This window comes from Apus apus, chromosome 3 (genome assembly GCF_020740795.1).
Source record: "Apus apus isolate bApuApu2 chromosome 3, bApuApu2.pri.cur, whole genome shotgun sequence".
Taxonomy (NCBI): domain Eukaryota; kingdom Metazoa; phylum Chordata; class Aves; order Apodiformes; family Apodidae; genus Apus; species Apus apus.
This window is the reverse complement of record NC_067284.1, coordinates 106,560,010-106,584,397: the sequence shown is the minus strand read 5'-3', so window position 1 is coordinate 106,584,397 and position 24,388 is coordinate 106,560,010. Positions and strand designations below refer to the sequence as shown.

General features: G+C 46.2%; 2 protein-coding genes and 1 long non-coding RNA gene across 5 annotated transcripts in view; 1 reads left to right on the top strand and 2 right to left on the bottom strand.

Moving 5' to 3' along the window:
- Window positions 1–24,388, top strand: part of LOC127382597 (gallinacin-13-like) — a 592,294-nt gene that overhangs the window by 268,937 nt on the left and 298,969 nt on the right. The gene's annotated exons all lie outside the window — the stretch shown is intronic.
- LOC127382606 (uncharacterized) overlaps window positions 3,071–24,388 on the bottom strand; it is a 156,291-nt gene continuing 134,973 nt past the window's right edge. The window contains exon 2 of the long non-coding RNA XR_007889002.1: window positions 3,071–4,244. This is a non-coding gene — a long non-coding RNA (uncharacterized LOC127382606). The remainder of the gene's footprint in view (window positions 4,245–24,388) is intronic.
- LOC127382586 (L-threonine 3-dehydrogenase, mitochondrial-like) lies at window positions 9,702–23,057 on the bottom strand. Of its 2 annotated transcripts, none has more exons than XM_051614408.1 (9): window positions 22,988–23,057; window positions 17,303–17,504; window positions 16,904–16,946; window positions 15,706–15,776; window positions 14,802–14,951; window positions 14,546–14,718; window positions 13,641–13,731; window positions 12,903–13,172; window positions 9,702–12,666 (listed from the first exon to the last, which is right to left on the bottom strand). In XM_051614408.1, the coding sequence occupies exons 2-9, from the start codon at window positions 17,484–17,486 to the stop codon at window positions 12,527–12,529; spliced, it is 1,122 nt and encodes a 373-aa protein (XP_051470368.1). In that variant the 5' UTR covers window positions 17,487–17,504; window positions 22,988–23,057; the 3' UTR covers window positions 9,702–12,526. The 2 variants fall into 2 exon arrangements, with proteins under 2 accessions (XP_051470368.1, XP_051470367.1); XM_051614407.1 differs by lacking the exon at window positions 22,988–23,057 and adding an exon at window positions 20,710–20,807.

Below are 24,388 nucleotides of genomic sequence, written 5' to 3'. Positions count from 1 at the left end.
AGGCTCAGCTCACCATGGGACATCTGTCTCTCACTCCTTCCAGCGGTCCCTGCCCCAATATTTCTACAGACTTCTTTTCTCTCTAGCTCTTGGTGCAGCCTGGCTGAAATCAATCATGGGATGTAATTATTGCTGGAGGAGCACGGATGAGCAGACAGACAAACAGTTGGGCATATGATTCATTTTCTTTGGAAACTGACTAAAAAATGCCTGTGCCACAGGAGCCTGGGGAAGGGGAGGAGCAAGGGGAGATGGTCAGATTTTTAGTCCTCTAGAAAATAATGGAAAGAGCAGTGCTGGCCCTGTGCAAACCTTGTTGCAGGTCACCTGGCTTAGGTCCCTGCCTGTATTTGGTTTTCTGGCGAGAGATTTGGGTCACTCACCCCCATTTCCCATTGCTAGTACCTCTGGGATTTGTTCCAGGGATCACTTTCCTCTCTCTCCATAAGCTTCCCATCCTCCCCTCCTGCTTATGCGGCCACAAGGGCTTTAAGGCATCATGTATGGCTTAGGGCAGGAAATCTCCTCTCCCTGGGGACAGGGAGATGCCAACCTCTCCCAGATGCTGACACAGGGTTGGTGGCAGCAGCGTGGCACTTGCTGCTCCCTAACAGTGCCTGGAGTCACTTTGGAAGTTGAAAGAGCCACAGCGTGACTGAGGAGCCCCTGAGTTACAACTTGGACCTTATCAGACACCTGAGTTTAACCTCACCAACAAATGGAAAAGACACAGGAGACCAAGAGAGTTTAAAGCAAAATGCATCATGTTGCAGAGTAACTGCACTGCTCAGGTTATAGAGTAATGCTGGATTCACCCTGAAATGCTGATCCACAGCTGGAGAGGGGAAAAAGACAGGAAAAATAGTGACAATGTTTGCTTTAAATTGTCACTGGGAAGGGGAGAGCTGGTTTCATGTGAACATGTGTATCCCCTTTGTGCACAACCATCAGTTTCCCTTAAAACAACAAAACAAACCCACCCCAAATCCATCAAAATCCAGTATTTAGGAAGTGTTGCATCATCAGCTCCTGGAATACATCATGCACAAGGCCTTCAGAATCTGGGGTGGAGAGGGGAGAGGAGATGACAACGCAAAACAGCTTTTTTTGGCCAGGACTCACTTTCTGAGGATGAAGAATCCCCCACCTCCCCCCTTTTCCAAAATCACTCCTTGAGCAGCTTCTCTGGGGTCACAGAAGAAGTCTGGACCAGGTGTGGCTCTGACACCAATCTTGGCCATGGAAAAGACCTTTCCAAAGGCTTCTCTTCCTCCAGCAGTGTTACTTGCCCCAACACACCCCAAACTGGTGCCATGGCTGCACACCCAAGTGTGTCCCAAGCCCAGAGGAGCAGCAGTGTTCACCACCTCCACTTCTGCCTCCCAGCCTAAGACAGAGCTAATTATAGAATCATAGAATCATAGAACCATTTTACATGGTCCACTGAGTACTGAATGGTTTGTAGAGAGAGACAGGAGAGATGAAAGAAGACCCCGTAGGGACAAGCAACAGGGAGACTTTCATTTCTGCATTTCTGCCAAAGGAGATGGCAAACAGATGCACAACAGGGTGATGGCTGAGGTCCAAAAGGGTCAGCCAAGGGTGACCCAGTGATGGTGGGTTGCATCCTCCTCCTCCCTGGGTTCCCAGCCTGATGATGTGTTCTTCCTCCTATGCATGGCACAACTGCCCTTCCCCATCGCCACCTCTGTCACCATGGTGGCTGTAGCTCTGTTGCAATCTCTGGAGCGTCAAAACCCTTTCAAACTGCTCTGGACCCTTGCTGTCAGGATGGGGACACTGTGTGTCCCCAGGGACCAAGGTACAACCCTTCCCATGCAATGTGGATCTTGCTGGCCTTGCCCTCCCATTGGCTGAGGACCTGCAGGGGTCACTGGCAGGCGTACGTGCCTGCGGACGGATGGGAAATGTCCCTTCTTTCTCTCCCAAAGGCTCAGCATTATCTGAGGCAAATGTCCCAGCTGCTGTTGCCAGGTGGAGAGGCTGGAGGTAGAAAATCTGCTCCTGGCACCGATCCTGGGACACGCTGCCAAAAGAGCAAATACCCCCAAGTCAGCCATGGGTCACTGGCAGCTCAAACATCTGCTCTGTCATCTACAGCATCTCGAGTGAGACCTTGCTGCTCTTGGGCAATGGATGGGGCAGCTTTTCTACCTGGCAAGAAGACAGCAAAACTGAGGGTCAATTAGACAAAGAAATGATCATAGAATCATTAAGTGGTTTGGGTTGGAAGGCACCTTAAAGATCATCTACTTTCGAACCTGTTGCCACGGGCAGGGACACCTTCACTAGACCAGGTTGTACAATAATAAATGTGTTGCTGTTTTCTTGGCAGCTCATCAGCCATTAGAGTAAGCAGCTGAGCAACCCTCTGAGTAAAGCCTGTCCTCTTGCTCATTGTCAGCACAAGGCTTTGCAAGTCCCCTGCCACATGTGGAGGAGGAGATGGATAAGGGTTGAAAAAGATCTGATGGTTACAGTGCAAATCAAAGGCTAAACCTTAACCATTAGGCCCGTGGAGCTGACATCCACAGGGAAGTTTGGACAGTGCTGGAGTGATGGGGGACATGCTGAATCCTTAGTGAGCACTGGAGTCCTGCTGCTCCTGGCAAGAGCCCAGATTTTGCCAGAGTCCACTTTCTACCCACACGCTGGATACAAACCCCCTCAGTCCGCATCAGCACACTCAAGCAGTAGCAGCTCCTCCAGGGAGGCTGCTGCAAGATCTGGTAAGGAAAACAGATCAGCTGTCCTGAGCTTGGACCAGCAGGATTTGCACCTGCCTCTCCTCCTGCCCTCAGCACTGGTAAAGATGGCTGATACCAGATTGGGGTTTTTTGATAGATATGTCAGGTGTCATACCACCTTCAAGTGGGGAAGAGACTGCAGGAGGTGTTGGGGTTACTCCTGGTTTCCAAAGCACATCTGGCTTCAATAGGGTCAGCTGTGAGACCCACTGAGCCCTGGCACAACTTCAAACCTGCTTAACCCACCCATAATCATGGAAAAAGACAAGTAGATGTGGGAGGAGAGATTACATACAAAAGAATTACTACAAGCAAAAGGCAAATGCTCCTTTATTAACATTTCCTCCCTTTGCATTCCCCAAAGGCAAGTGCAAGGGGGAAGATCATGGAGGGACACGTGTGGGCATAATGGGGCTGGATTCAGACAGAGGGAGGAGGTGTCTCTTTGCAAAGAATAACATTTTTTGTTCATTATTAGACACCCACACTAATCAGCTACAAGATACACATCCAAGCCAGGTTTCCCTATTACTGAAGTTCAATGTATCACTTATTCCATGAAACTGCATCGTGGGGGTGATGTTTCTGTGTAACTAAAGACACTCAGACACTCTGTAATGATGTCCCTGTAAGACAATCCTCAGAAAATCTTTATCACAATTTAGGAAATGTTGACAAGCCACATGTGATCAGGAACGATGTAATTCCTGAATTTTCCAATGGAATGTATGAATATGGGTGTGATCATGTAGTGTAAAATGGTGAGTCCACTAAATTAAGCAAGAAAATTAAAATATTATCGATGTTTATAAATAAAATAATAAGAAAATATTAATCCCTTGCACTTTTAAAATTAACTACATACAATAACATAACTACATACAATGCAGATTCATTTTCAGAAGATTCTTTTTTTTCTTGAAAATATTAGGGTTAGAAAGCTAAGGATTGCTTTTAAACCTCAGAGCCTCTCAGAATCATGAGAGTCCAGGAGTCAGGGCTTCAGAAAATGCACCGGATCTCACGAATCTTGGGCTTCAGATGCAAAGAACCAGCAGCATCATTTGAAGGGAAAGCAGATGATTAGTGGATGAACTCTGGACTTTCTCTGCTCTGACACGTTGCTTTCGCAACGGTGCTGCTGCTGACGGGTCTTGATCCTGACATTACGGAAAGGATGGAGAGATCAAGGACTTATTGCACCAGCTGGGTAAAATGAGATCATCCTTGCAGCAATGCTCCCTTCTCGCCAAAAAATGATCAGCTCACAGGTGACCTTGGAGCTGCACTCTGATTTGCCTTGCCAAGAGCCTCCTTTATTGAGGACTGGTCTAAAGGTCATCTGGCGCATCCAGCAACACGCTGTAACCTCGCTGTGGGAGGGAAAATCCCAGGTATAGAATCATAGAATCATTAAGGCTGGAAAGGACCCTAAAGACTATCCAGTTCCAACACCCCTGCCATGAGCCAGGGAATCTACCACTACACCAGGTTGCACAAAACCTCGTCCAACCTGGCCTTAAAAACCTCCAGGGATGGGGCATCAACAACCGCCCTGGGCAACCCATTCTAGTTCCTCACCACCCTTATAGTGAAGAATTTCTTCCTAATATCTAACCCAAATCTCCCCTCTCTCAGTTTAAAACCATTGCCCCTTGTCCTGTCACCATCTTCTCTGATGAAAAGCCCCTCCCCAGCTTTCCTGTAGCCCCTTTCAAGTACTGGAAGGTGCTCTAAGGTCTCCCCAGAGCCTTCTCTTCACCAGGCTGAACAGCCCCAACTCTCTCAGCCTGTCTTCATAGCAGAGCTGCTCCAGGTCTTTGATCATCTAGGTGGCCCTTCTCTGGACCTTTTCCAACAGGTCTGTATCTTTCTTGTGCTGAGGGCCCCACAACTGTACGCAGTGCTCCAGGTGGGGTCTCACCAGAGCAAAGGGGCAGAATCCCCTCCCTGGCCCTGCTGGCCACACTTCTTTTGATGCAGCCCAGGACACAACTGGCTCTCTGGGCTCCAGCACACACTGGTGGCTCATGTCCAGCTTCTCATCCACTACCCACCCCCAAGTCCTTCTTCTCAGGACTGCTCTCCAGCCGTTCTTCCCCCAGCCTGTATTTGTGCCTGGGGTTGTGCTGACCCAGGTGCAGGACCCTGCACTTGGCCTTATTGAACTTCATGAGGCTGGCACTGGCCCAGCTCTCCAGCCTGTCAAGGTCCCTCTGGATGGCCTCCCTTCCCTCTTAGGTGTCAACCACACCACACAGCTTGGTACCACCAGCAAACTTGGTCAGGATACACTCAATCCCACTGTCCATGCCTCCAACAAAGGTGTTAAACAGCACTGATCCCAGTACTGACCCCTGAGGGACACCACTGGTCACCTGCCTCCATTTGGACATTGAGCCATTGATCACGACTCTGTTTGTGGCCATCCAGCCAATCTCTTATCCACTGAGTGGTCCATCTGTCAAATCCATGCCTTGTCAGTTTGGAGACCAGGATGTCATGTGGGACAGTGCCAAATGCCTTGCACAAATCCTATATATTCATCCTGACAGGATCGTGGTCTCAGACCTTTCCACTAGACAAAGAGGGGGCTGTGAAGGCTCACAGGACTGGGAATAGAGGCAGGGACATGTTGAGCAACCAGCAAAGTGGAGGACACATCTGTTGAGCTTAAGAGGGCCAGGGGACTTATGCTTTGGTTAGTAGAAGATATTAAAGGGCTTCCTCATGCTTCTGCCCCAATGGCTGGATGGCCGAGTCCCAGAACCTTGGTAGAAAGGGTAGGCTGGAGATGGCCAAGCCTGTTGATGTGGGGTCCCAAGGAGGAACACATCCCAATCCACACCGCTGTGCCACATCCCGTTTCTCCTGCTTCTTGGTTCTCTGTGCTGGACACTTGAGACACCCATATGAGGGACTGCATGACTAACCTGAGCAGGGCCTGGGCCCCCTCTGGCTGGCACATTCTGGCTGTAGCCACATATTGGACTCATTTGCCCCTGAGACAAGATCACTGCATCACAATCTCCTGCTGGGTACGATTCTTTCTCTGGGATAACCCCAGGCCTGTTGCCAGGGACATGGTTGGCAGGTAACGCAGTGAGAACAGACATCAGCTGTAATCCAGGTAAAACTGTGTGGTTCCCCCATCAGCCCCAGATCCCCTTCCTGCCCCAAACTGACAGGGATTTGGCCCCTCACAGCTGCTCTCCTCTTCAGGACAGTGGCAGATGGTGTCATTCAAAGCCACAGACCCAAGGACCTCCACAACCAGCACAGAGGCTGGGAGATGACTCCCAGTGAAAGGTCTCATTTGCTGCTCTGGGAACATTTGGCTGAGAATACTCGGGTTACATCTGGGCTAAGAAATAACACCCCCTGCAGCTTCTTTTCCATCCAGCTTTACGTTAACTTTCAGAAGAAATGAGATGTACAGAGATATCTTCAAGCCATCCAGGTCTATCTGCCTCCAACCACGACCACAAACCCATCTTCCTTTCCTCTTCCTTCTGTCTATACCCACCTCTCATCATGCAGTAAGACTGAAACTCTAGAGCCAGAAAGATCTTTCCAGCCTGTGTCTGCACAACAGCTTGGGGAGCACCTGTGTTTAGAGACCAAAGTGACAACAATAATACAAAGAAATAAGATGACCTTCAAGCATTGACATCTGTAAGGGCTTACTGCTTTGTTGGTGCTCAGATAAGGTCTGCCCAAGCAGCCTGGGAAGACATGGCAGCTAGAAAAATTAACATATCTGTGCTGGGAAAGTGCCTTCTGGCACAGGGAAGGAGTGGAGTTTCTCACCCTCTGAAATCCTCTGAGGTGAAACACATTTTGAGATAAAAGGTTGCTCTGGAAAAATAGAACTAAACATTCTGGTCTAGTAAAAATCCATATGGGAAGTTTCTGACTTGACTAAAAAAATATATCATTTAAAGCAAATCTATATATTTTCCATGCAAAAGGTCACTGAAACCAGCACTTTCCCTTGTTCTTTTTTTTTGAAGTTGTCACTTTCACCTAGAAAAGCATTTAGCAGTGAGTGCCTGCAGCAGCTCCCAGGAAGACTTTGGTGAGCCTTCAGATGGGCTGGAGAATCTTACACCTTCACTGAAAGGATGAGAGACAAACAAGGTAGGATCACACTTCACAGGATGGCCAGAGGGAGAGGAAAGCAGAATGGAAATACTAGATGTAGGACTCGGCTTCACAGGGTAACAGAGCAATGCTTGAGACCAGAAGAAATATCCTCCTGCACTTTAGATCTTTTCTGCTGTGGGGAGCCCTGTGAGAAGGAGGGAGACAGCAGCTTGGTGTGCAGGTGACACTCAGCTGCCGATTATTTTTAGCAAGAAGATGAAATCCTCTCAAAGCTGAACACTAACCTGTGCACTGCACCTTCTCAGGAGCTTCAGTTTGCTCTTCAGTGAGACTGCACAAAGACTAGAGAAAATACATCTTCTGGAAGATATCAAATGCACAAAAACCACCCCTAGGTCAGGATGGATGGTGGTTGTACTGGACAAGCACTCCAGTGCTGAACTGGATCTCAGTTTTACCAAATTGTTGTCTTGAGTCCTCAAAAATGCACAGATAATCACTGCCAGCTTGAAGGAAAATGTCCTAAATCGCTTCCAATTGCAGTATCAGGTGTGGGAAGCAATTATTTTTTTCTGGCTGAGCAAGGTCCACTCTAGGTTTGGGTCCACAACAGCACTGCAAAAGCATAAATACCTTTTGAATCCAGTCTCTGCTGGCAAAGCCAGCCACGTGTGCCAACTCTTAGCTGCTGCATCGAGTCACTGTCATCTTTAAACACCCATTTTTTAATCCAGAAGCTGACCCTGGCTTGAAGAGGCAGACATCATCACAGCCATTCCCCGTGTAGATGAAGCCCCCAAGAAGGACAGCAACAGCACCCTTTTTGTGACACTGCAGTGGGAATGTGCCAGCCCACCCCTCACACACCCCCTCAGCCCCAGCGTGCCACAGGATCCAGGCACAATTAGGATCGAGTACAATTATGGTATGAATCCAAAAATAGCCTGCAGAGTGCTCCTCTGGCCCAGGCCTCCAGGAGAAGGGCAAAGGTTTCACAGTGCCAGCTAGTATTTATCTAAAATAGAAACAGCTTGCCTAGGGTGGGGCAGGAATGCCTCCAACCCTGCCTGAAACATGGGGTGTTGTGAGTGGGGGCTGCAAGATGGGCATCCCACCCCCAGGAAGCCATGCTCTGCCCTCTGGGTAACCCTGGAACTTGGCACTCTCCTCTCTCCCTCTCTCCAGGGCCTGGCTTCTCCTCCCTGGAGGCATGCAGAACCTGACTTCCTCCTGAGGAGCAAAAGGAGGGGTCATCCAAAAGCACAGAGGTTAATCACCCCCAGCCCTCCTGCGATCTTACTGGGGGAAAAAGGTTCCTCCTCTTAGGATGTCTTTAGCAGCCAAGAGCAGAAAGCAGCTGTGACTGCATGGGCTTGAAACAAAGGAACTAATTTCAACATCTTAGGAATTAATCTTCGCAACAGGACCCAGACCCAGGCAGGATTTACATTTCTATCCCAGGCTTGGGAGGCAACTTTCAAGATGACTGAAGACACTTTCTCTGGCCCCCGTTTCGAATTCAGCTGCCTGGGTATTAATAACCCATTGCCACAGAGGCACATACTTCAAATCCTGGGGGAGGCTGAACAGGCACGCTCCACCAGCACCCACACCTTGAGAAGGAGCAGAGCTTCTTCCTTCAAAGCTTCAAAGCCTCTGCCCCTTCCCTCTTACAAAGGAACCATGAAGGTAGGACAACCAAGCCAAACACCGACTCCAAGGCAAACCGGCCAGGAGAAGTAAATTTGAAAATGAAAAGCAAAAAGGTGAGGAGGCATTTGTTTTTTGCTTCATGAACATGATTACAGGGTCAAATATTCTTAAGTCTCTGAAGAACAGGGTGGAGGAAAAATGGGGAAAGTGGAATAGTTGTTTCTGTAGGGCCTGAATGACCTCAAAGGTAACAGTGATCCTCTCCCTGGCTGCAGCAGCTTTGGATGAAGCACTGTCAGCTGTAGCACTTAGAGAAGCCAGACTGAGCATGTGTAAACAAGAGTCAAACTACTCAAAGTGAAATAGCTGGAAAGAGCATAATGCTGCAACACCCTCTCCTGTGCTGCAAGGCAGAATTCTGCATTAGTCATTAAATTGTGGTCAAGTGGAATGTTTACTCCACAATAAGTTCCCATCATCGGAAAGCTGAGGTGTGGAAAGGCCTTGTTTACCCTGAAGGGAGAGTTTATTCATCGATTAACATTGCAGGGTGGGTTCACAGAAAGTTATCAGCCCACTCCTTCTCACTTATGTCTGCACAAACATCTGATGACCAATATTACTGGCTGCACAGCAGGTGGAATCAAGACCTTCCCAGAAGCAGAAACCAGGACCCTACAATCTTAAATTCTTGGCATCTGCTTTTTAAAGCTCCTCCCCCAGAACACTATTGCTCTTTCCTTGCTACTTGAAAGCTGGATGGATGGGAGGAGGGACAGAAACACGGCTGAAGACAGACCAACTGGCTTCTCAACATGAGAAAGGGCTAAGAAACCTAGACATACCAGAGGAATATTTGAAACCCAGCACTTTTTGGATGGCTGCCATCTACCAGCACAGCCCCTACACCTGCCCAGTGGTTCATGGAAAATAACCATGCTGCACCTGCCCGAGGGACTCTGCTACACAGAGCAACAGGAACCATCAGCAGAAAGTTGACCATAACACAAACGTCTCAGTGAGTGCATAGACTGGGGAGCCCAGGGTGTCTGTATCCTTTTCTGTGCCTCAAGTCATGCATTACTTCTGCAGCTAAAGAAAAGGCTTCAGCACTAACCAGCATCCTTCAACACTGCCTTTGTGTGCTCTAAACAAAGAGACAGAACACAGACACACCTGCATAGGATTTTATTAAAGTAGGCATCATCCACAACTTACAATATTTGAAAAAATATTCTTTTTTTTTTTTTTTTTTTCCTGACTAGGTAGTTTAACAGCTAGTGCTCAAATGTCATGAACAAAGTCTCTGCCCAAAAGTCAAACTCCAATCTGGTAGCAGAAGTTTGACATTTCATAACATATTAAACTGGTTTAATACAGAAATATTGTAACATAGTTACAACAGAAGCTAAAGGAGAAGATGGGGGTGGGGGATTACACGTGTCACAGGTTGAAAATCAGGATTTAAAACAGGACTCGGACCATCTCTAATCACATTCTCTGTCCATCACCACTTTGTTGCTTCCAAACAACTCTACTGTCAAGATGGATTCTTTTAGATTTTGCAAAATCAAAGTTTCTTAAATGTTTGCTCATAACAGAGTCAGCAACTTTTGGCAGAAAAAAACCCCACAAAAACCCAACAAAAACTAAACAAAAACCTTTTGTTCAAAATGCCATAGGTTTGAATTTCACCTTCACCATAACACGTTAGCAAAAACTTAAATGCAACGCCACAAACGAAGACAGTGTGTTTCAGAAGTTAGAACATCCTTGCTCTTCACTCTTGTAAGTGTTAACTGGAGCTCTGAGCAAGGGTGAGGGGAACAGCCCCCATGCCTTTGAGTGAAGTAAAGAAATGGAGTGAGACTCATCAACTCTATTTTACATGTCTCCTGGAACAGAGGCAATGAGGAGTCCCCAGCGTCTGACTTAAGAAAGGCTGGAATGGACAAGACATGTCAGCTCACATGAGAGCCTTTCACCTGCAGGCTCAGTGTAACAGTTCACTGGGAGATCATGTTGTTTTGGGAGGGCAGAGGACAAAACCTGAGTCAAGTCTTTCCTTGGAGGGTACAAATGGATGGCCAACCTTCCCTGGCCCATTGGGCCAAATATTACACTTGAACAATGTGATAGTTACAACAGCGGCCAAAGTTTAAAAACTTATCCTTTCAGATACAATATAAACAATATAAAAAAAAAAGTTTCAATAACAGGCCATAACCTTAGAGGTTTTGAGCTTAAATAGCTGGGAAACGCACACTTAGCCAACAGATGAAACAGTAAGATACATACAAAAATCAAGAGATACAAGCTTAACAATGTTTAAAATAACTGAGTTTCACCACAGAATTTTCATTTAAAGGTTAATTCCAAGAGAAAACAAATTCCCTGCAGCATGTAGATTCCTCCACAGAGATGAAAATCTGGTCATGTCAGTTATCTACTTATTGAGGAAACACTGCAGACTACAGAGAACATAACAGACTGGCAACTGCCAAAGCACCATCACAGGAAACAGAGAAAACAAGTTGTAGGCAAAAAAATACTTGAACGTGTTTGCCTACACAGGCTACGGGAGTACACCAGGCAAAAAAGATGGAGAGCTTCATATAGGGATTTTCCAGTCATTATGAAAATGAAAGATATTTTTTTCTTTGAAAAAAAAAAATAATAATCCAAAGTTCCCAGATGCTGTTTCTCAAGGCATGCTATAGCTATATTATCTGATGGCTCAGATTTGCATCCACAGAAACTGACATTTTACCTCAAACGGCTTTCCTGGTTCTCCTGTTTGCCTTCTCTCAAAGTCCCCTTAAGTAGCTTTTGAATAGATGTGTCTTCCTTGCATGCATCTACTAAGACTCCCTTGTTAATCCCAGAATCTCCTCTGCATGAAACTCAATGAGCAGAACAGCCCTTAACTGTAGCTAGAAGATGGATTCAGCTTCTGGATCCCTCTCTAAAGAAGAAAAGCATATGACAGTTAACACATAAATAGCATCTACAAATATACTTACAGTGCACACGGAAAAGGTAGTGTACATGAGCAGATTTCAAAGGCTGACCTGACTCTCCATCAACCGCACACCTTTAGAACTTGCTAGAGACAGTGTATCATGCTAGCACAGCAAACAACTGGGATAACCAAAAGTAGTGCCAATTAGCAATAAACCCACACCCGGGCATTGCCTTCTTGAAACACACCCCAGATTCACTTACACATACCAGCTCTTCGGATTTCAGGTCTGCCTCCAAGGTTAAACTGAAGGCAGCAGCACTTTCAAAGAACAGGACAAAAGTTTAGCTTGTAAACCCTGTTTTTTTTAAAGCATAAAGAGAGTTAAAGTCCTACTCCACATTTATAAGCATTATAATAACAATGCTACTTTGTATGAGCTATGTATAGAAAAGTGTATGTTTATACAGCACTATATATATATATAAAAAATAGGAACTATTGACCAAAGTTTGATTTCAAACTAGAATTGCAACAACCCCTGCAATTTGGAAATATGAAGTAGCTCTGCTGATCTCTCTTTTGTAAGTAAAGAGTAGAAAGGATCAGATCATACTACAACCTAACATAATCCACCAGGAAAACAAAAAACCTATCATTAACATTGTGTGATATGCCCGAGACACCACATTTGACAATACAACCCCATGTTGTTTGCCAAAGAAGAGGCAGGCAGCAGGAATGACTGGAGAGTCATCAGCCAGGAGTAAGGGTTTTGTTGTTGGTTTTGTTTTCTCTTTCTCTAGCTGCTTAAGTTCAAGAATTCTACATTTGTCATGGGTGCTGTGCTGAGAGACAGTACCAAATGATGTTGTTTACCTAAAGCACATTCCAGCTACAGTATGCTTCTGCCCAACAATATTGCTACTTATGAAAATTAGTAACTGACATGCTCTAAGACTCAGAAAATTCTAAACTAATTTAGCCATTTATTCCTGGTCCTCTGTGGAAAACTGGAAACATCTTACAAACAATTTCAGTTAGCTTGAGCAATCCTGGAGTCAGACCCAAGGAAGCTAAACATCGTAGACACCAACTCAGAGAGATCATAATCATGTTTCCAACCCCAATCCCTCCGGGCATTCCTGTCATCGAAGTTCATCGGCCAGCTGTCAGCTGCAGTGAAAAGAAAGAAGAAACAAGGAGCATGAGAGTTAAGAAACATTTCTTTGAAACTTTAAGATGTGTCATCATGGCCATTTGAACTACTAAAGCTGAATTTCAAACCTTAAGACTTGAACTGTACAGGAGTAATTTGCAAGTGCCTAAAAGGAAAAGAAACTCAGTTTTGCCCTTAGCTTGTAGCAATCCAGTGTTTTTTCTTACCCACTGCCAAATAAGCTGATACTAACCTATGGCCTGTCTGACTTCATCCACTTTGTAGGTCACCTGGAGCTCAGGAACATGCTTCTGCACCTCCTGTGCCAGCTCTTCAGGACTGAAGCTCATAGCACTGATGTTGTATGTCCTCATGGTCAGTGCCTTTGCAGGAGCCTCCATGACCTCCAGAGTCGCTTTCAGACAATCATCAATGTACATCATAGGGAGACGAGTGTCTGGCTTTAGGTAGCACTGAAATTTGCCAGTCTTTATGGCATCATGGAAAATCTGGACAGCATAATCTGAAGAAAGAACAATGGTTGTATGTACTCATCTGCCTCGAGCCATTGTTCACTTCATGACAGTCAACAATCCTCAGACCAGTCCCAAAGCCTCCTGTCTAAAATCTAGCAGCAGAACTGTGCATAATATATACTGTACAGCAGGAGTGTTAGTCACCCTGAACTATGCCAATGCTGGTCTAGCATTTACACACTGCAGCAAGACAGTAGAGTTTAAAATATTTGTTAAAAAAAGGGCCTCAGTGAATGTAAATAATCTAAAATCTCTCAGATACTGCTTAAATGTAAAGGCTACAAAATTATGCCCTAGGCTGGAGTGGACAAAAGTATTGTTGTAACATTGTTGAAGCAGCCTCTCCACACTGATGCTCTACAGATTAAATTCCTGCAAACGTATTAAAAAATACTGTATTGGCTTTTTTTCCTATTCTTGCCTGCAATACTGAGAAATATGCACAAGACACTTACCAGTTGTTCCCCCGCCAGGCTGAGAGTCAGCAGATATAATTCCTGGGTACCTCAGGCAGCGGAAGTCTAGGCCGTACCGGTAGTGGTAGTACTATGGAGGGAGGAAAGAAACAGCTTTACACACCAAGATGAGGCCACACAACTCCTTGATTTCACAGGAAAAACCTGCCACAGGATGAACCTCCACTCTATAAGCATCCCCTAGCAGGAATGAAAGAAAGGAACTACTGAACAGTCCCCATTCCCTGCCAGGTAGCGGATCTCCCTGCTTGCTCTTTTCTAGTTTACACCCACATCAATAGCAATAGATCCTTGATACAGATTGACTTCAGGTCTGGATCTAGTGTTCAGAAACTGAATATTCCTAAGTTGTGAGACATTTCAGGTTCATACAGCCTTCAGACCTGCCACTGTCCTTCAAAAAATTTCAAGCATGAGGAAACTGGATGCAAAAACATCAGCTGTAATAATGCCCTGTTTCTAAAACACCACAAAGCCAAAAGAGAAGTTGTGCACGTACAGACTCCCATGGTTTTGACTTTAGTCTTTCTTTTTGGGTTGTGGGTGTCAAAGTCATCATTGTCTAGAACACTTCCACAAGGCCTTGAGCACTGCCATTTATGAAATGCCATTCCTACTGGCAGATGAGGCAAAGAGGCCAAGGTCAAAAGAACCAGGGAAAGAAAGTATATTGAAGCTCAGATGTCTGCCAGCTTCCAATTCTTTGTACTTTTTCCAACTGAACTCAAAAGATATTTGTCCTTAAAAGCTGCCTCAGACTACTATTGAATACTAAAGCCTGAAGGAAGGAAAGAAGGGGGAACAACACTGCAGAGATTAATCTTCCAAAAGCAATGAGGATCTCCCAGAACTTTAATTATATAAATAAAATACAAAATTCTCACTTCTCCCATGAGTTCAGCATGAACTTTGGAGACTCCATAGATTGTCCTTGGTCTCTGAATGCAGAGATCAGGAGTTGGATCTCGAGGAGAGGTGGGTCCAAAGGCTCCAATAGTGCTCGGAACAAAGAGTCTCAGATTATGCTCAGCTGCAATGTCCAGAACATTGTGTAAACCTGGAACAACCAACACGATTTATCAGAACTGCACTTCCTCAAGCCTCTGCAGAAGTCATGAAGTTGAAACTCTTGTCACATACCAGTAATATTCACAGCTCTGGCCAAAGGGACATTTGCTTCTCCAACAGCACTGAGCAGAGCACTGTAGTGGAACAGCCAAGTTATGCGATTATTCACCACGATCTCACGTAAATTCTTGTAGTCCAAGATATCCGCATAGATAAAGGGACCTAGAAGAAATGGAACCAGTAGGAAATGGAATGCCAAAAAGGATGGATGTAAAGAAAAGTTCTGCATGAAACTCACACTGCTGCTTCTTGACCATGCCTACAGACAGGATTTGACTGCACAGCAGAATGCACACCTAACAGTAGTGGTCAATAAATCAGTAAATAAGCAGGAGAAACAAAGGGAAACCTCTACCTTTACCTCAACAACAGACTGATGTGAGAACTTCTGTTTCATCCAGTTAGTGCCATGAAAGCAGGGAACACTGAGTGTAAACTGTTCAAATACCTAAATACATCATTTAGCAGTAATGATGAAGAAAAACCTATGCAAGTCTCTAATGAAAATAAAACAATCCAAAAATCGTACTCTTCATCCATCTTATAATGAAAATTGCCTGAACATGGAAAAACTAGGTACAAATTTAATTTCCAACTTGTTTCTCCAAAAGAATAAATGCATCTCTCTTTACAGCAAGAGCACAACAGCCCAGTTCAACTTGACTTCAGTATTTAATCTGGCCAACAAGGTAGCAAGCAGACAGTGAAAAATGCCAAGAAAAATATTTGGGAAAAGGGAGTAACTGACAGAAGAAATCAATGTCTTGGCAGAATTTCAAAGCAGGAAGGCATTATCCAAAAGTTTCAAACAGCAGTTTGTTCAGTTTAATCCACATAGCACTTAGACTTTGGTAATTAGCCTATCAACATCAGAGGTGAAGTCAAGTTTTTTTCATCTGGTTCCCCAGCCACTTACCACTATAAAAAATATGATCTGCAGGCTTTCTGATGTCAGACAAGATCACGTTGTTCTTTCCAAAGCGTTTCCTGTGTGAAAATACCCACATGGTACAGTGAGCCCACAGCCTTCAAGATAATTCCTAAGTTGCTGTGCTGCTATTTTGTTTTGCAGGAGCAGTACCAGAAGAACAATAATCTCCACAATGAAATCAGTTATTGCACTACAAAAACTATCCACCAATCCTTTAATGGTCAATATAGCATCTTAGAAAATGAGTAAACTACTTCTAGGAGAAGTGAAAGACTGCACAGGATAGACACATTTTTTAGAAAATGAAGACACATTAAGAAAAAAGACCTTCCTACACAATTATTTCTGAAAATTTTACCCAGAGATAATCTACTCCCCTCCAGACAACAAAAAGCCACTGTAGCTCCTGCTACTTTTATATCAACAAAGTAAATACAACTGAGTAATCTCTGTCTTGTGCTTTTCTAATCACCACAAGACTGTCACAGAGAACAATTCTGATGGCACTGGAGAACATTCCAGCCTTCCATTATTTGGATGATTTTTTAAATATATCATAGAAATGGTAGAAAACATTCCAACTGCAACACAGTGTTGAACACAGTGAGTCTGCTCACTTTTGGTCATAGTCCAAACCACCTGTCTATGTGCAAATGACACTCTTTTCTTTAAAGAGAAATGCAAAATATCTTTAAATAATATGATGAAAAAATAACGTACGTGTGTGTGTGAAGCAGAGGAAAACAGAAAGAACCAGAAGAAATACATTTTCAATTTACTCCTTTTGCTGCCTGAGTTCATCTTTCACCAAATATTAAAAAATTCAAAATCTTGTACCCTAATCTCTATTTTTGTTTGCACTTGACTAAATAGGGCATCTTCTTTCTAAAGGCACTTAAATTAAATTCTCAGAAGGATAAAAGTCAGCAGTTACAAAGTCCAACAGCTGGGTAGTTAGCAAAGGACCATGCATTTCTTTCAAGTGGATGTTTGCACTTCTTTCTCTCCTGTAGCACCTGCAAAAAATCCCAAACTTTTTTCTCTCTATTGAGCACTCAAATCCAGCCTTCTTTGGCTAGACAAAAAAAAGGGATTTTTTTTTAAAAATACATCCCAGAAAATTATTCCTTCTAAAAGTTATGGCTAAAGCTTGAATTCCTCAAGTCAGAGCTTCATGACATACCTCAGCAGCTTAGCAAGACCCACTCCAAGCTGGCCAAGACCACCTAAAAGGCAACACACAAGAGACAAAACTCAGAGAAAAAAGTGATATCAAGAGTTCCATTATCATATGTATCACATGAGAAGTGAGTGTTTGTTTTTTTTTTTCAGTGAGTCAAAGCTTTTTTATTTTTCTCAAGGAAAACCCAATTAACTGGTTTCAGTAGATTTTGGGAAGAAAATCAGTTGGAAAGGTCACATGGGAGACTGATTTTATCACCATAGGGGAAAGATCATCACAATTCCAGGTTATTTTGAGTATTTTAGCTTCCAGCATTCTGCTCACCAGGGAGGGAAGAGGGGAGTGAAGGACCTGCCTGAGGAGCTGGAGCAGGAATACACTTATGAGAGGAATGCTGACCTGTAATTAGGACCCGAGGATGAGCAGACTCGGAGAAAGTCACCGAGTGAAAGCTGGCATCAGAGGCCACCTGGCGGGGTGAGACCCCGATGCACCGAACAGGCACGATGGAAATTCCACAGCCACAGCCAGAGCTCTGCAGCAGCTGGCTGGCAGCTCGGCTCACGGTTTTCACAATCGGCATCTTCCTCCTTCAAATGCGCTGTGAGGACATCAAGGGAAAACATTAGTCACAAATGACTCAACCATACTAAACATTTCAAACACTCCCTTAGAAAACTCTGAAGGGCTAATGAGAAGTCTGAGGCAATCCAAGTCCCAGCTGACGTGCCAACTGAGAGCCACGTCTACTAGAAGCAGCTGGTAAAGTAACATGAACAAAGGCAATGCCTTCACCAGAGTAAGCTCAAGAAAATATTCACAGCCCCAGCACAGAGTCCAGTATACTGAAGAGAGAGGATACAATTCAGGTTTAAGCCTTTTAAAAACAGTCACCATTATTTCAAGCACAAAAGACAACAAATACAGAATTCAACAAGCTCAGCAGGTATGATGACACTGCTTCACTGCAGGTACTTTGGAGTAAAAGTTTTGTAGACTGCCATGAATAAGCAAACTTCCTCAGTATTGCATCAGCAAGATCCAGCTAAGCCAACAGAGACAGCAGTGAATCTCTTTCAAGAGCACTGCTTTGCTCAGACTTAATATCCTGGATGGACAGACTCAGGAAACAAAGGAGAAGCACTATTTACCCAGGACTCATGAAAATGTTCTAATTACCTCATCAAAAAAGAAGAAAAAAAGAAAAAAGACACGATTTGCTCATAACAACACATTGCAAAAGTGTCCCTGAGCTACCTCCAAGTTTGGTTTTCTTTCCCTCCAAATCTTTCATATTAGGAAAAGAAGGCACCCCAAACAAATCCCACATGCATGCACAACTGGTCTTTTCTGAGGTTTCAGTTAACTTCTTTCAAATACAATTCTTGAGGTGCAGCTACCCAAATTCCAGCACTACAAATCCTAACAGGCATAGAAATGCAAACAAGCAATTAATATGGAGGTTCCTTTCGCTTATGGCAACACACAAGGCTGAGAATTTTCTGACACTTCAGGGACTGCAGCCATTTCAATGCAGAAGACTTGCTAAACTACCTATCACATACTTAATAAGATACTCCACCCAAAAAAACGCATAATTAAAGAGCACATTTGCATATTAAAACTGAGCAAAGATCAGGGGCATCTTTCCCCCCTGCTTAGACTTGTTTGCTCCCTTGTCAAGCTTGGTCAATTAGCCAAGCCTGTGCTGCACCTCACAGCCACAAACCCAACAGAGGCATCAGTCTCCCCAACTACAGGCTTGATCTACCAAAGCTGTCCCTCCTGTCACAGTGCTATAGAAGCAACTGCTCTGTCTCCTCTGGGCTTTGCACAAGACTCTTGCAATTCCTTGTTATACACCAACCCTGTATACCGACACCTCACTACGCTTCCAAAACTAGAGCAAACAAGCTATTCCTTGAGCACTGGAAGGGAAGAAGCCCCATTTCCTGAGAACTCAATCTCAAGGGTAACTAATTTCTATCTAAAAGGTTATGGATCCGTTTCTCCCATCCTGATTCTCTAACATTAATTAGTTTGATTCAGTTTATGTTGCTGATGGGCCACAAAGATGAAGAAGGGCCTGGAGCATCTCCCCTGAGAGAGCTGGGACTGTTCAGCCTGGAGGAGAGAATGCTGTGGGGAGATTTCAACAAATACCTGAAGGGAAAGTGTGAAGAGGACAGAGCCAGGATCTTTTCAGTGATGCCCAGTGCTAGGAACAGAGGCCATGGGCACACAATGAAATACAGGAGGCTCCTTTTTAACTGTGAGGGTCACCCAGCACTGGCACAGGTTCCCTGTAGAGACTGTGGAATCTCCATCCTTGGAGATACCTAAAAGCCATCTGGACATGATCCTGGGCAACCAGCTCTAGGTGTCCCAGCTTCAGCAATGGGGGCTGGACCAGGTGACTTCCAGAGGTCCCTTGCAAGCTCAGCCACTCTCTGATGCTCAGCCAAGGCACTAATGATGCAGCTACCTGCTCTAGGGGATCCTGCTCTAGCAGGAGAGATTAGACTACATATCTCCAGAGGTCCCTTCCAGCCCCTACCATTCTGTGATTCTGTGAGATTTCCTTCCTGCAAGACCACTTACACAAAACAGACATGTTCTTGCTATTTTTGAGACTCAGTTCCTGTCAAGCTTAATTGAAATTAGCCAATAGGTGCAAAAATAGTTAGGTGTCCAGGGTAAGAAGGCAGCAGGCAGACATGTATCCAGATAATTCAATCTCATTAGACATGCTTCTTGCTAGAAAACCAATATGAGCGTTAAAGGGCAGTGTGAGCCCTTTAAGGAGCAGTGATAATCCCCTCTTGTTTCAGAATGGGATAATAAAAAGCTATTAAAGCACTAAGAGAGACTCACTGGGCTCTGTGGCAGGAAATTTACCCTTATAAAGTACCTAAAAAGGCATTTTGAGCTCTATAAACAAAGTACAAACTAAAGTTCGTTGCTGCTAAAAATGCCACACTAGGATGAAATTGGTTTCCCACCTACTGGACTGGTTCACCTGGAGTGAAACCACAGAGGCTCAAGCTAAGAATTTACTTGCAAGTCTAGACTGACTCAAACGTTAGGTAAACACATTTTATACCAGACAGTGAAAGCCCTGGTTCACCAGGCAGCACAGCTGCATGCAAAAATCCTACCTATGGCACTCACTTATTTCTATTTCAAACACGAAGCAGGGGGGGAAATGGTGGTGTAACTATCTATTCAATTCTAAAAGTTGCCAGGAAGTGCATAGATATATAAAGAAATTAAGAGCACCCCTTAAAAACACCTCCCCAACCCAACCATAAGATAAAGATAGCCCAAACACAGTCAATAACTTGCAAAAGCAACTAGGTCAGAAAAGCCCATTCTGCTAGATCAGATTTTCCCATTTTAAATAACTCCAAGGAATTATTAACAGTCCTGGAAAAAACCCCAAACATTAATTTAACTAACGTGAAAAATCTTAAATTTTTCAATAAGTTTCTCCTTTTTTTACTATCCCAAAGAGGGACACTTCTGTACCATTATGAACAGGAAAGGGAAAAAAAAAATCATATATATACACACATCTTTAAACATCCCTCCCCATATCACCTGCTGACTAGTTTTTCTCTGGTTTTACACATCAGCCCAAACCGATATTAGAAACCAGCTCTTTTGCCTTGTAGATCAAATTGAACAAAGAAATTTTATCCAGAAACATGGAGCTACTTCCCCACCCCACTAATTTAAACTAACAACCAAAGCTGATTTCAAGAATTAAGTAATAATGGCTGGAATTTTTCCTCTTCTGTACTCACCTGTCCCCTAGCTGGTGATAGAGAAAGAGCAAAGCAGAGATGGTGATTTATAGGACACTGCCTCTTTCGAAAGCCAATCAAAACCTGCCAGAAAGTAGGAGTTGTCCCACACCTTAAAAAAAAAAAAAACCACGGGGACAAAAAAAAAAAAAAGAAAGTATGTGCATGAGAACAGCAGCAAGCCAGGGATATCACTTTGTTCACATTGGGTTGCTTTTGAAATGTCTGTAACTTCGTGATAGGCAGAGGACTCTGAAGAATGCAACCAGCTCCTTTAACTCCCAGAACCACAGGGTCATCTCTGAAGGACAGGTTTTAAACTACTTGGTTGCAGGGCAAGGAATTAGTATAAAGAAAACCATGGTTCAAATGTAAAGCAGTAATCTCCCTTGGATAGCAGGAAACTTGAGTTTTGTAAGAAGATTAAAGCACTGGGAGAGGGAAAAGAGGAGGAAAAAAAAAGAAATGGGCTCATAAAATGACATTTGGCAAGTTAAGTGCCAGCTGCTTTTTCTCTGCAAGACTTCCAAAGTGTTATGTAAGCAGCAAGCACCTGTTGCTCACATAAAAAGACAAAAACATATTTATAGAAGCCAGTAGTTTCTTATGTATTAGTTATTAATAGAACATTACAGCGATAAGAAAGTTAAGAAACTCGTGGGTCTGGTCTGGAAAAATCCCACAAGAGTAAGCTTCGAAGAAAACAGGAAAGAGGGAGGAGAGACAGGTCAGAACCAAACCCCAGTGCTCCCACAGCATTTCTAGGGGCTGCTCAGCTGCTAAGATACCACAGAACACTCGTAATCAAAAGAAGTCCAACACTCGCTATTTTCCAAGAAAGTTAAGACACTCTTTAGGGCACAGGATCTCGCAGATTCCCAAACAGTAGTACTTTCATAAGAGACAGCAGCCTCGGGCATATGGTCCACATCAAAGCACTAAGCACCTCGGTCATCCTCAACTCATGCTTGCCTTCAAAACACACAGATTCTGCTTCAGACAATGAAGAAGGGCTTATGCACTGGAAAAATCCTCTTCTTTTTTCCAACTGTATCAAGAAGAGCTTGACTGAAAAGACACTGCCTGCCTTGGGCATCCAGAAGAAGCAGCACATGCCACCTTGCCCATCCCACAGGAAAGCATTGTTCCCTGGTGCCCAAAGCCCATCGGATCACCGCATTTAGGAAAAAAACTGGGGTGATAATACTCCAACCAACACTTAATGCAGCCTGGATAGCTGGACAGACTAAGGCCATCACATGTCCTCTGTTGGCATTCCCTCTGGAGAGCCCCAAGCTGGGGTAAGGGGACCCTGCGTCCCTCCCGGTGTCCCCTGGCACGGCAGATGTGCCATGAGGGGTGGCTGGGCTGGTGCTGTCCTCTCCAGCAGGCAGCTCTTGGCTAACCTCAGTTGAAATAACCTTGACACACACACACAGACAGACACACGCAACCTCCGCGGCTCATTTTACAGAGGTGATGCACAACCGCGGGATGACGCCGTTACCCCCTGGCAAAGAAACGATGCCAGCCTGAAATGCCAAGGGAACAACTGCACATCTGAGCTCAGCAGCCAAAAGAAAGAGAAAAAAAAAAAAAGAAAGACAAAGAAAAATTACACCAGCTGCTGAACAACGCAAGGCTCTCGGAGCGGGTCTGGGAAGAGCTACTTCACACGGGGCATCTCCAGATAGAATCCCAGAATGGTTGGGGTTGGAGGGGACCTTTAAGATCACTCTGTGCCAACCCCCCCTGCACGGGCAGGGACACCTCCCAGGGACCAGGCTGCTCCCAGCCCCATCCAGCCCGGCCTGGAACATCTCCAGGGATGGGGCAGCCGCAGCTTCCCTGGGCAGCCCGCTGGAGATGAAGAGGCTGGAGCGGGTGACAGGCGTGAAGAAAACCTGGCACCCCGCGCCAGGTGACAAGCGAAAAGGCCGAGGAAAAAGCGCTCGTCCCGCACCCTCCCCACCCCAGAGGGCGGCGGCTCCTCAGGGCGCTGCCCGGGGAGGAGAGGCGGGGGAGGGGGGAAACCAAAGGAGGAGAGGCCGTGGGGAGCCGGCTGCTGCCCCGGCCGGCGGGCGAGGCGAGGCGGGAAGCGGCGCCCGCCGCCCCTCAGAGGCGCGGCCGTTACGGCCGTTACGGCCGTTACCGCAGCGCGCGCCCGCCCGCTCCCCTCCCCCCCCTCATTCATTCGGGGCCGGGCCGGGAGCGGGGCGGCCCCGCGGCCCCCACGGCCCCCACAGCCCAGCCCAGCCCAGCCCAGCCCCGCGCTCACCCGCGGGGCCCTCCGAGCTCCCACCGCCGCCTCCCGGTGCCTCCCGGTGCCTCCCGGCCGGCGCCGCGCCCCAAGCCCTGGGGCTGCGGGAGGGGCGGGGCGGCGGCCGCGCGTTCCCGCCCGGCGGTGCGGGGCGGAGGGGGGGGAAGGGGCCCGGCACGGAGCCCGGGACTCGCGGTGTGATCCCCGCCGCGGTCCCGCCGGCCGCGCTGCTGCTGATGCAGGCCAGGAGGCTGCGCTGGCCGCCTGGGCACTCACTCCTCCGTTAGCCCCCGTTCGGCCGCTGTCCCCCGGCTGCCCCAGGTCCGTCTCCTCTGCGGCGTGGCTGAGGCGCTGGCTGAGGCGAGGCTTGCCGAGAGAAGCTGAGGACGTGCTGCGGGCTGGGAATGCACCTGCGCGTATGGACTGATGGCCGAGACGTGAGCCAGCGGGGCGTGCAGGCGGCTGAGGCGGCCCGGGGCAGCCTGGCGTGTGCCAGGAACAGCCTGGCCGGCAGGAACTGGGAGGGGGCCACACCTGGAATATTGGGTTCAGTGCTGGGCCCCTCGCTGTAAGAAGGACACAGCAGTGCTGGAGCGTGGCCAGAAAAAGGGCAGGGAGGCTTGTGAAGGGCCTAGAGCACAAGTCCTGCGAGGAGCGGCTGAGGGAGCTGGGGTTGTTCAGTCTGGAGAAGAGGAGGCTTTTTCCAGTGATGACCAGTGACAGGACAAGGAGTAATGGGTGCAAATTGGAGCATAGGAGGTTCCATGTAAACATCAGAAAAAACTTCTTTCCTGTGAGAGTGACAGAGCCCTGGAACAGGCTGCCCAGAGAGGCTGTGGAGTCTCCATCTCTGGAGACATTCAAAACCCACCTGGACACGTTCCTGTGTGATGTACTCTGGGTGATCCTGCTCTGGCAGGGGGGTTGGATTATATGATCTTTTGAGGTCCCTTCCAACCCCTAGGATTCTCTGATTCTATGATTCTAAGGCTGAGGGGAGACCTCATTGCTCCCTACAACTGCCTGAAGGGAGGTTGGAGTGATGAGGGGAACAGCCTCTTCTCCCTGGTGACGTGTGATAGGACCAGAGGGAATGGATGCAAGCTGCACCAGGGGAGGTTTAGGTTAGATATTAGGAAGCATTTCTTCACTGAAAGGGTTGTCAGGCATTAGATTGTCCAGGGCAGTGCTGGACTCACCATCTCTGGAGGCATTTAAATGGCACATGGACCTGGTGCTTAGAGACATGGTTTAGTGGTGAGCTTGAGGTGTTAGGTCTAAGGCCAGACTGGATGATCTTGGAGGTCTCTTCCAGTCAGAGACATTCTGTGACATGCAGCAGTATGAAGGTCTGAGGCGAGGGAGCCATGGTGGCCCCTTTGCAAATGCCACTGGAAATAATATTTCTAACTGCAAAGC

What these genes read in the sequence shown, in the direction of transcription:
- LOC127382586 (XM_051614408.1), bottom strand. Translation starts at nt 17,486, where the DNA reads ATGCCGATTGTGAAAACCGTGAGCCGAGCTGCCAGCCAGCTGCTGCAG. An exon ending in GCCTGGCGGGGGAACAACTG is followed by an intron (nt 13,173 to 13,640) that starts GTAAGTGTCTTG and finishes TTCTTTCTTCAG; the next exon opens with ATTATGCTGTCCAGATTTTC. An exon ending in TGAAGTCAGACAGGCCATAG is followed by an intron (nt 12,667 to 12,902) that starts GTTAGTATCAGC and finishes TTTTCACTGCAG; the next exon opens with CTGACAGCTGGCCGATGAAC.